We start from the raw sequence: 11,523 nt of genomic DNA, 5'->3' as shown, positions 1-11,523 counted from the left end.
AATATTCCAAAATGTAACACACACACAAAAAATCAGAAATTTAAAACACTTCTGGTCCCATGCATTTCAGATAAGGAAGGCTCAATCTATAATTCATTATCTACTTTGAGGAGAGAAAGGGGAAGAGATTAGTAATGATAGGGGTCAGTCAGGTGGGACCAGGATAGCCCAGGGCAAACTGGACGGTATGGACATGGTCATTTTTAGATACCTTAAATTCCTTCCATTCTCAACATCTCCCTCCTCATCAAAGAAGCTAAACATTACCACCACCACCAACAACAAAAACATTCCTTCCCCCCTCCCCAGTCCCCAAGTCCAGGAGGCCCGCCACGTGTTAAGTAGATGGTACTGGAAGAAGGACTGGAGGTACATACCCCTCCTGCCACCCCATCTGCTGACCTTTTGGCTAAACTTCTTGAAAGAATCATCTGAGTTCTCAATCTCCTGCAATGTGTCTCCACCATGCCATCATCCTGCCCTGGGGCCAGGTCACCTCCAGACTGCCAAGCACTGTGGACACTGGCCCTTTCTTCCCTCTGACTTCAAAGTCACACGTGACCTGCTGCTCACTCCCTTTCTGGACAGCTCTGCTCTAAACATTTCTGGGATGGGCTTTTTTTTTTCTTGGCTACATCCTCTGGCTACCTCTCTGCCCTCTTCTTGGATTTCTTTGCCTCCGTCCTTCTTTTAATATTTTCTGTGAATGAATGAAGGAGTGAACTATGTCCTGGAGGTCAGGGAGAGAGGGAGGGCATGGGCTGCTTTCTCAAAGGGCCTAGTGGCTTCAGCAACGTTCTCCCCCTGCCTGGTACATCCAGTCAGGCAGCCCAGAAGGGCCCGTGCCCCTCTCCCCTCCAGAGAGTTCTCTACTCTCACCCACTGAGGCTCAGAAAATGAGGCTTTGGAGCTCTTGGGGACAGTCAGAAACTGACAAAGTTGAGAAGGAGAAAGGAGAAGCTGTGGCCTCCTGGGGGTCTTCATAGTTTGCAAAATGAATGAATGAGAAATGAGTAGAGCAAGACCAGAGGGCACAGCAGGGATGCGCTGTCAACACTGTGTCTCCAGGGCCCTTCCTGGCACTCTGTGTTTGTTCAGTATCTGAGTGTCTGTGGCTCCTAGGACAGAGTCAAACCTTCCTGAGATTGGGGGCTGTGCCTATCCTCTGCCTGATATCTGGCCAGCAATTGACACGTGGTGGGTGCCTCAAATATGGGTTGACTGTCCCTGGAAAAGACATTTTGGTGGCATCTAATAATGATGGTCAGTGAAATGAGAAACTGGGGCTCAGGCAGTAGCAGCAGCTTCCAGGATTCCCAGGCCAACTCCTCCTGAGGCTGGGATCCGGTTTGCTTCCTTCTCAGCCCAGGCTCCAACCAGGGCCTGCAGTGGGTGGCTGGACATGGCAAGATACTCATACCCTTTAGGATCAAGGACAGGGCCGGCAACTCAGGAGGTCAGGGTAGGAGGATCACATGTTTAAGGTCAGCGTGGGCAATTTAGCAAGACCCTGTCTCGAGATAAAATTTAAGCTGGGCACGGTGGTGCATACCCCCAAATCCCAGTGGCTCAGGAGGCTGAGGCAGGCGGATTGCAAATTCAAAGCCAGCCTCAGCAAAAATGAGACCCTGTCTCTAAATAAAATACAAAGTAGGGCTGGGGATGTGGCTCAGTGGTCTTGTGCCCCTGAGTTCAATCCCCAGTTCAAAAAAAAAAAAAAAAAAAGGCTAGAGATGTGGCTCAGTGGCTAAGCATCTCTGGTTTCAATTCCTGGTACCAAAACAAACCAACCAACAAATAAATGACGGGCTAGGAGTATAGCTTAGTGATAGAGCAATTGCCCAGCACGCGTGAGGCCCGGGATTCAATTTCTGGCAACCCCTGCGTGCGCACTCATGTGCACATGCGCACAAGTGCACGCATGCGCTTGCAAACTTAAACGCACAAAGGAGGAGGAGAAAGCAAGGTTTAGGAACACAGCCATCAGCCCTCCTGGGTGTCCCTGCTTGGTTGAGCCATGAGGTTGGGAAGGCACGTGGGAAAAAACTGTCCTCCCCTGTCTGGGAGAGGCTTCACATGCCTGCTGTGCTTCTCTCAGGACAAATGCCTCCTGTACCTCCAGAGACAGTTGTTTTTCCCCCAGAACTGGGCATTGAACCCAGGGGCACTTGACTACTGAGCCTCATTCCCAGCCCTATTTCGTATTTTATTTAGAGTCAGGGTCTCACTGAGTTGCTTAGCACGGGGATGCTTTGCCACTGCATTCCTAGCCTTTTTAATTTTTTTAAAAAAAATTTGGGACAGGGGCTCACTAAGTGGCTTAGGACCTCATGAAGTTGCTGAGATTTGCCTCAAACTTGGAACCTCCTGCCTCAGCCTCCCAAGTCACTGTGATTATAGGTGTGTGCCACCATACCTGGTTCCAGGGACAATTCTAAGTCAGGGGGCATGTACTACAATAACTACCATAGTGACTGTTTAGGTCGAGTGCATTTCCTGAGTGCACTTTCTCTATGGAAGTGCCCTTCCTCTGGGGTCTGCTAGGTAGGCGGCAGGGTCCAGAAGCTCTGGCCCAGCAGTAGAACTGGGATTCTCCTGTGAAGAGGAGAGCCTAAAGCAGCTATCAGGAGAGAAGAAAGGGATTAAAAGTTCAAGAGTGTGTGGTCAGCTGTCCTCCACGTGCCCTGAGGGAGGGCATCTGGAAAGGAGCCCACAGGTGCCATCCCTGTCTGTGCAGGCAGATTTTCCTGCCAGGCTGATGGCATTTCCTGGGGACGCGCCACTGATGGTTGGAGGGGGTAGTAGGTGGCATTGTCCAGGGAGATGACAGGACACTGGCCAGAGATATGTAAAAAGGCCCCAAGGAGACTCTCAACCAGGGGAACTTCTACTAATTCAGGGGAGACTGGGGAGCTGCAGGGGCAGCGGGTCTCCTAGGACTCAGGAACATTCCATTTGGAACAGAAGAGACCCAGAGCCTCTGTCTTCACAGACTACATTCCAGGGGATTGTGAACTTGAGAGCAGGAGCCTTAGGTGGGTCTTTTGTCTTGGGATCTGCACCTCTCAGCTTCTGATTAGAGCTGTGTGGGGTAGTCTGGGCACAATGGCACATGCCTGCCATCCCATCCACTCAGGAGGGTGAGGCAGGAGGGTCACAAATTCTCAGCCTCAGCAACGTAGTGAGACCCTTCTCAAAAAAAAAAAAAAAAAAAAAAAAGGGCTGGAGTGTGGCTTAGTGGTAGAGCATCCTGGTTTTAATTCCCAGTACCAAAACAGAACAAAACAAACAAGTGAAACCCCAAAAGCATAAAACAAAACAAAACAAACCACCTGTATGGAGCCAGAGTTCTCTCTCTGAACATTTGCAAATGCAGATGGGGAAACCCCTCAGAGGCTGTGTTGACCAAGAACTCATGGGTGGACCAGAGACAATGGAGGGCCCTCTGTCAGAAGGTCCACAGACACATTTGTGGTCTTGGTGTGTAGCTAGGGCCTGGGATGTGGGGTTGGTTTGGGGGGTGACTAGGCAGCACTTCTCTAGGGAGTGACCAGTTTTTTCCGTGATGGGCTGCTGGGAAAAGGGGGCTGGCAAACAAGTTACCACTACCTCTGAGAGGTTCTGGAGGTCGGACCCTGGCCACCCCCCTGGGCCCTCCAGCACTGAGACCCTCCCTCCCACGCGTCCAGGGGTCCTCTTTCCTTCAACTGGGTGGCGGGTGGTTCCACCCAGAGCTGTCAGCCATCTTCCCAGCCTTCCTTTCACCTGTCCCTCAGGCAAAAGCACTGGCCTCCGCTCTCCCTCCACAGAGGAGGCTCACGGAGTGTCAAGATCACGTGGTCGGGACAAGGCCAGGCCTCCTGATATCTGTCCTAGAATATGGTTGGCAGCTTGGTTCCCTTGAACACCAATCTCCCTTCTGTGAGCCCAGCCCCACGGCTTTTCTTGTCCACACCCATAGAAGGAAGGTCCCCAGCTGGGATGTGGGAGGGTCACATCCTTGCGGGCCTTCTTCCCCACCCAGCATGGCTTGAAACCCAGGGGCTTTGGGTTAGGAAAACCATCTACTGTCCTGCAGTGACCCTGCCATGTTTTCCTGGTGGAGCAGGGTGGCTTAGAGGCTAAGAAAGTCCATGTTCAAGACTGGGGAGGTAGCTCAGTAGCAGAGCACTTACCTTAGCATGTGCAAGGCCCTGAGATCAATTCCCAGCACAGCAAAACAAAACAAAGAAACTCAAGGTTAAGAAACAGTTGGGGGCTGGGCATGGTGGTGACTGTCCCTTGTCCCAGCTAGGAGAATCACTGGAGGCCACGATTTTGAGAACAAAAGACACAATTGGAGGAGGGGCAGCGGGGACTGGAAGGCTCCCTCATGCTCTCTGATGGAGGCAGTTTCTTGGGGGATCCATAGGCTAGGTAGGAGATGTCCTCCCTAAGGGTTAGGAAGGGAAACAGGGAGGGGTCAGGGAGCTGCCTTCCAGACGCCCTCCATTACCAAGCCTGGACTAAAGCAAAACCCAGAGGGCAATCGGTCTAGCTGGTGCCCCTCTTGCCCTGGTCAGAAGACTTGGCCTTGGTGGCAGTAAGCTACTGTAGGAAGCGTCAAGTTCGTGCTTACTCGTGCACTGGTGGGGCTGCCATCATAGATGACGGACACGGTGGAATGGGTTATCAGGCCATTCTACTTAGAGTGCCCGATCCGGGGCTTGGCACCTGGGGGCAGTTACCTTGTAGCCGCCACCTGTTGTTAGGCAGGTAGGTTGGAAAGATATTTAGGCTGAACAATTATTGCAAAGCGCGGGGATTCCTGATCTGAAGCTCATTGATCTAAACAGTTTCCTTGAGGACTCAGAAGGCTGCAGAGGTGATAAGGGTAGAAACTTGCTCAGGACTGTACCTCCGGGCCCTCAAGGCCACCAGCATCCCCAAGGGCTGGTCGTGCAGCCCCGCCCCGGCCCCGCCCCCGGCCGCGCCCCGCCCCGCCCCGCCCCGCCCTCGCACCTCCTGGCACTGACTCTGCTGTGTGTCCACAGGCTGCTGAACAGGATGTCCGCAGACGACCGGCACCTGGGCTCCAGCTGTGGCTCCTTCATCAAGACAGAGCCGTCCAGCCCGTCCTCGGGCATTGATGCCCTCAGCCACCACAGCCCCAGCGGCTCGTCGGACGCTAGCGGTGGCTTTGGCCTGGCCCTGGGCACCCACGCCAACGGTCTGGACTCGCCGCCCATGTTCGCAGGTGCGGGCCTGGGAGGCACCCCGTGTCGCAAGAGCTACGAGGACTGTGCCAGCGGCATCATGGAGGACTCGGCCATCAAGTGCGAGTACATGCTCAACGCCATCCCCAAGCGCCTGTGCCTCGTGTGCGGGGACATTGCCTCTGGCTACCACTACGGCGTGGCCTCTTGCGAGGCCTGCAAGGCTTTCTTCAAGAGAACCATCCAAGGTGTGTGGCGGGCTGCGCAGGGCTTGGGTGCAGGGTGTTGGGTGCAAGGTGCTGGTGGGGGTGCCCTGGCCCCCTGGAGAGCCGGGCCCTTCCACCTCTGGCGCCTGGATGCAGAGCTTCTGAAGGGCTTCATTCCTATGGCTCAGGGCCTCTTGCCTCTGAATTCTGGACAAGGACTCAGAAGCCCCAAAGAAAGTTCACACAAATACCTAAAGATGTGTGCCTCTCACCTGGTATGGGGAACACCCAACCGTGTGCCCCCAGCCAAAGAAGTTGTAGCCCCGTGGTAGAGCGCTTGCCTAGCACGAGGGAAGCCCTGGGTTCAACCTACAGGTGTGTGTGTTTGTGTGTGTAACAAAGCCAGTCGTGGTGGTGCACGCCTACAATCCCAGCAACTCAGGAGTCTGAGGCAGGAGGATCCCAAGTTCAAGGCAGCCTCAGCAATTTAGGGAGACCCTGTCTAAGGGGGAAAAAAAAGAATATTTTTAAGTCATAAAACCTATCATCTTGCCCTGCCTTTTCAAACTTAGTGGAGTATATATAAAGCATCCTTCTCTTATTTTTAATCTTTTGTTTGTTTGTTGTTGTCTTATTTTTAATCTTTTGTTTGACCTGTTCTGGAGGCCTCTTACATGGTAGGCAACTGTTCTACCACTAAACTACATCCCAACCCTTTTTATTTTATTTTGGGATGGGACCTGGGTTAAGATGCCCAGACTGCCCTTGAACATGGGATCCTCCACCTCAGTTTTCTGAGTTGCTGAAATTGCAGGCATGGGCCACCACACCAGCTTGCTTTAACTTCTTTTTTTCCCCCCTGTGGTGCTGGGGATCAAACCAGGGCCTCAGGCATTGGAGGCAAGCACTTTACCACAAACTAAAATCCCATCTCTGTTTTCATCTTTTAATTGCACAAGTAAGCTATGAATGTTTTCTCATTGTGAAGAATGTAGACGTGTCTGCAATGGGACAGATGCTTACCATGTTGGGATCCCTAGTTTGGCCTATCTTTAAGCTTTTTTCCCCCTTTCATTTGCATATTAGCTGAATCATGCTCCAATGGCAGGGGGTGTGTGTGGCTCTTTCTATGGGTACTGGAGTGAAGCAGTCTGATAAAGTGTGCCAGAGCCCTGGTGGGTCCTTCTGTACAGTCACCCACAGGTCAGTTAGGGGTATTGGTGGGTACACCTTCACAGGGCTGATATCAAGTTCATGGCACCCAGAGCCTGCTGTGAGTCTTACTGCAGCAGGGCTGGGGCAGAGCACTTACTTCCGTTTATTCAGCCAAATTTTCTATGGAGCACCCACTAAGTTCCAGACATTGTTGTAGGTGCTGGGACAGCATAGACAACAATCCGTGCTCCCCTAGGTACTTAAGAGGACCTGGTGCCCTCCTACCGGACACTCAACTGCAAATCAGATAGAGAAACCCAGAGACCTCTGTCCTGTCCCTGATCCTTTGTCCAAGGCCCTCTGTCGCCTACCTTCTTCCCCCAATTTCTCTTTTAGCAGAAGCAGGCTGGGCTTCTCTGGGAGGATTCTGTTTATATCATTTAATAAATATTTGTTACGGTTTCTTCAGGTGACAGTTTGTTCGGCCAGTTGAAGGCATTAGGGTTGAACTTGTTTTCAGGTCTGTGTACTAGATGATGAGGCATGGGCCAGTTACCTGGGCCCCTGGGTCAGCCCTTTGCACCCATTACCTTGTAGCTGAACCTTGGGTGTGCTGCCTCAGAGTCTCTGTATGCTTCCATTTCTTCTCTAACCATTCCTACCTCACATGGACCTGTAATGATAGATGAGCAAGTTAGTATATATGAAGCACTTAAAATATTGCCTGGCGTCTAGGAAGTGCTAAGTAAAGGTTTACAATTATTATTATTTTGCTGTACTGAGAATTGAACCCAGGGGCACTTTACCACTGAGCTATATCCTCAGCCCTTTTTGAATATTATTTTGAGACAGGTCTTTCTATGTTGCAATCTACATAAACTTATTTTTTAAAATTTTAGGTGGTGCTGGGGATCACACTGGCTAGGCTAGTCATGGGCCAGCTTTATACCCCCTGCACGTGGAGGAAGGCCTGGGGTCTCCATATTTGAAATGTGTTGTGTGTCTCCTGCCTTAGCCATGAGTGAGAGCCTCCTGGCTGATGATCTTGTATGATTCAGTGGATATTTGACACCAATTTAAAAAGTTATGGAAATAGCATTTTTCTTCCTAAATTGGGAAGTGGTCTTGGTGAGGTTGTTATTATTTTCAACTCTTTGAGATCAGATTTGGGAGCACTGCTCTGTAAGAGGCAATCGTGTTTTTTTCTTTCTATGTCATTCTTAAACGGGGCTGGAGTATTCTGGATCAAATTTTCCAGCAGAAGCTGGTGGTGTAGAACCCAGAACCCCTATGGCACGCTCTCCAGAGGCCCAGTGGCTGACTATGGTGGCTGAGTATGTTCTCTACCAGCCCGAAGTCCACGTGAACGATTTGTAAATAATCTTCATTATCTGCTACCACGAATAGGATAACTATCTCTTCCTAGAAGTCAAAAGACAAACAGCAGTGATCCTGCAAACACAAACCCGCCTGGTCCCTTCCCTTCTCACTGGGAGATTCCACACTCACCTGGAAGGAGGTTCCTGCCCAGAGTAGGGAGGAGTCAACTCTAAGGCGGACAGATGATCTGTTATTTCATTAACTCTTCAGTTTTGTTCTAAAAGTGTTTTGAATTTTGTTGTTCCTAGACATAATATAAATTATAGAAATTTTTTGAAAAAATGCAAGTATAAAGAAGAGAATGATGGTCTGTACTGTGCAACCACAGAGACTCAGGGGGCATTTATTGAATACCTGTTCCATCTAAGGTGCGGAGACAGGAGAGTCAGGGACATGGCTCCTGTCCCCAAATAGCCAGAATGCAGTGCTGAGTGCCCTTGAGTCTGCAGGCCCCGCATAGACTCCTAAGCCCACCTGATTAAGGGACATTTACGCCATTTAAATTTTGTGTGTGGAGAGGGCTGCTGCGAGTTGCCCTCTCCCCCTCCCAGGCTAGGCAAGTTTTCACCTGCTGGGCTACACCCCAAGCCCAAGGCCTTTTTTTTTTTTAATTTCAGTCACTTGGGTGGAGGGCTTTAGTCCTCTAATGATCCTTTTTCACAAGTATGTTAATTCTTGGAAGGTTCTGGAAGCCATTCTAACTGGCTCCCGTCTGCCTTCTCCTTACATCATTTCGGTCAGCTCCATCCAATGCTTGTGCCAGTGTGGGAAGAAGTTTTGCAGAAGCAAGGGTGCCAGGAAAGACTGAAGGGAGAAAGCCTTAGGTTGCCAGTCCTCTTCCAGTACTGAGTGTTGGGTGTTCTGAGCTAGGTGGCAGCTCCAAGCACGCTGGGACAGGGAGGGAGGGGATGTAGGGGAAAGGTAAATCACAGCCTGCGGCTAGCCACCAGTTTTTGCAAATCTAGGAGGGCAGGAACACAGCCCCACCTGTTCTTTTACATATCATCTGTGGCTGCTTTGATCTTAGATAAGAACCCTGTAGTCGCAACCCGCAACCCGAGTTGTCAGGCCTAAAATATTTACTGTCTTTTCCGGAAACGGTTTGCACCCCTCTGAACTCCAGCTCCAGACCCCAAGCTCTCTGGGGCTTACCGTCAACCCCTAGTGGTGCGTGTGTAGTGCTTATACCAACTTTGCCCAGGTCCGAGCTGGGAAGTGGAGTTTATTGTCAGTCCTGGGGCCCTGGCCCACTCAGGGAGAGCAGATGAGCTCAGAGATAGACAAAGGCTCCTTCCTGAAGGAACGGAACAGCTCCAGGCAAAGGGGAGACCTCAGAGGAGAGTCTGACTGAATTTACTGGTTTGGCTAAAGGAACGTGCCCATCCTTGAGGACTGGCCAGCCCTGGAAGCAGATAAAAGACAGATTTAGTCAAAGGCACCACACCTGGGGAAATGGAGGCCACCTACAGCCTGATGCGGTTATCTTTCTGATTGTGATCCCCTCCCTGTAGGTCTTCTGCACCCTGGAAAGGAGGACCCAAGTAGTGGGGTGGCCTGGGGAGCAGCCTCAGGGCCCTTTCCAGCCTGGACATTGTTACCCCATCTCTAACTCAGAGCAGTGATTCTGCTCCTGTTTACTGAGAAACGAGAAGCCCTCACTTGGGCTCCCCACTCTTCCCATATCTGCCATTTTCCACTCGCTGATTCTATGGTCACACCTGCCACATGTGGTAGTAGAAGAGATGCCTCCTCTCTCTCTTCCCAGAGACCCTCACACCCCCAGCTCCTCTCCTCTGACTTCCCTTCTCACTTTCTGGTCTCTTCCTTCCTTCCATTAGCATTTAAATACCTCTAGTGTCTCCACTCTTCTTTTTTTTTGTATTGGGGATTGATGCCAGCAGTGCTCTGCCACCAGCTACATCCCACACCCTTTTTATTTTGTATTTTGAGACAGGGTCTGGATAAGTTCCCCCAGCTGGCCTCCAACCTGTGATCCTCCTGCCTCAGTCACTGGAAGTAGATGCATGTGCCCAGCTCAATTCAGTCTTCAGAACACTCCCCTCATTCTCTGATTTGCAATCTCTATTTCCCCACCTCTCAGTCCTTGACCCACTTTTTGTGCCCAGTATATTTTTTTGGGGGGGTACCTTGGATTGAACTCGGGGGCACTTGAACGCTAAGCCACATCCCCAGCCCTATTTTGTATTTTATTTAGAGACAGGGTCTTGCTGAGTTGCTTAGCGCCTCACCGTTGTTGAGGCTGGCTTTGAATTCAGGATCCTCCTGCCTCAGCCTCCTTTGGGATTATAGGTGTATACTACCGTACCCACGGCTTCAGCTGCCTCTGAAATCCAGAGGCTTCTGCCCTCACCTACCTCCCAGCTCCAGTTTTTAACACCCATGAATGAATCCTCATGGCTGTCCTCCTAGTTCCTACTTCTCAGGAAGCCTTCTTTGACTCCTTTCTACCTTTCACGTGACTGGTGCCCATTCCGGATGCTTCTGTGGATCTTCACCTGTCCCATCAGCCCCGATCTCCCCATGTGGTCACTGCCATTGCTGGTCTGATTCGTCAAGACAGGAGGCTCTGAAGGGACAGTGTGAGACTGACCTTGCTTTTCACTGACCCCATGTCCTGGCACACAGAATGTTCTCAAGTGTCCAAACAAAGTGGTCCCCCATTTCCTCAATGGGACAAACCAAAGGACTTTGGCCACTGTACATATGTACACTTGTAGGAATCTGGATGATGTCAACATTATAACAATGTACTAATTTTAGTTTTACTTGCATATTTTAAATCATGTGTAAAATATATTATGTTAGAAAACTTTTTTCCTCCACACGTTTTGTGAAGCAAGGTTTCTCAAATTTTTCGTGTGGAGGTTTGATGACAAAAGTGTGTTTGCCCGCTTTCCACAGATCCACTGAACACTGGACTTGCAGGACACCGTGGCTTCACTGCCATCTCAGTTATTGAGATCTAGTGGTTGTGTGCCTGCTGTCTTCCCTGAGCAGGCTATTATTTAATTTCTTTTCATTTATTTTTTTGGAATACTGATTAGAGAGCCCGAGGGTACTCTTCCACTGTCCTGCCTCCCCTGTCCTTTTTATTATTTATTTTGAGACAGGATCTCACTAGATTGCTGAGGGTGGCCTGGAACTTATGATCCTACTGCTTCAGCCTTCTGAGTCACTGGGGTTAGTTAGTGGTGTGAGCCACCACATCTGGCCTACACGTTTTTAAGATGTAAGTGCATACCTGGATCATTAGGGCAATTCTTTTTTTAAAATTTGTGTTGATTTGCAATCATGATTTTTCCAACAGAGAAATATTGGGTTTTGATGCACAACCTTTGTTATCATAAGGTCACATTCCTGGGAATGACTAAGTTTGTGTTTATATACATGTATTTGCTCCCATTGATATTGATTTATGTAGGTGACACGCATTGATTGCAGTCTTAGGGCAATATGTCCACAGTTGGCTGTTCAATAAATAGTGACTAACATAATGGCACTTCTAGTATGAGACCTTATCAAATCTTCAGCAAGTTCCTCTTTTCCACGGGACAGTATTGGGGGGG

The 11,523-nt window shown here is 50.1% G+C and overlaps 1 protein-coding gene across 4 annotated transcripts in view; it reads left to right on the top strand.

The window, feature by feature from the left end:
* Window positions 1-11,523, top strand: part of Esrrb (estrogen related receptor beta) — a 157,970-nt gene that overhangs the window by 103,772 nt on the left and 42,675 nt on the right. For 2 of the 4 annotated variants that reach the window (XM_071606681.1, XM_027931626.3), the window contains one exon: window positions 5,034-5,443. In XM_071606681.1, the coding sequence (XP_071462782.1) occupies window positions 5,047-5,443 (397 nt within the window). In that variant the 5' untranslated portion in view covers window positions 5,034-5,046. Of the gene's footprint in view, window positions 1-5,033; window positions 5,444-11,523 lie in introns of those variants that run through there. The other 2 variants (XM_027931629.2, XM_027931628.2) reach the window with 2 other exon arrangements.

This window comes from Marmota flaviventris, chromosome 2, assembly GCF_047511675.1.
Source record: "Marmota flaviventris isolate mMarFla1 chromosome 2, mMarFla1.hap1, whole genome shotgun sequence".
In the NCBI taxonomy this organism is placed as follows: Eukaryota; Metazoa; Chordata; class Mammalia; order Rodentia; family Sciuridae; genus Marmota; species Marmota flaviventris.
The sequence above is the reverse complement of the archived record's forward strand: the minus strand, read 5'-3'. Positions and strand labels throughout refer to the sequence as shown.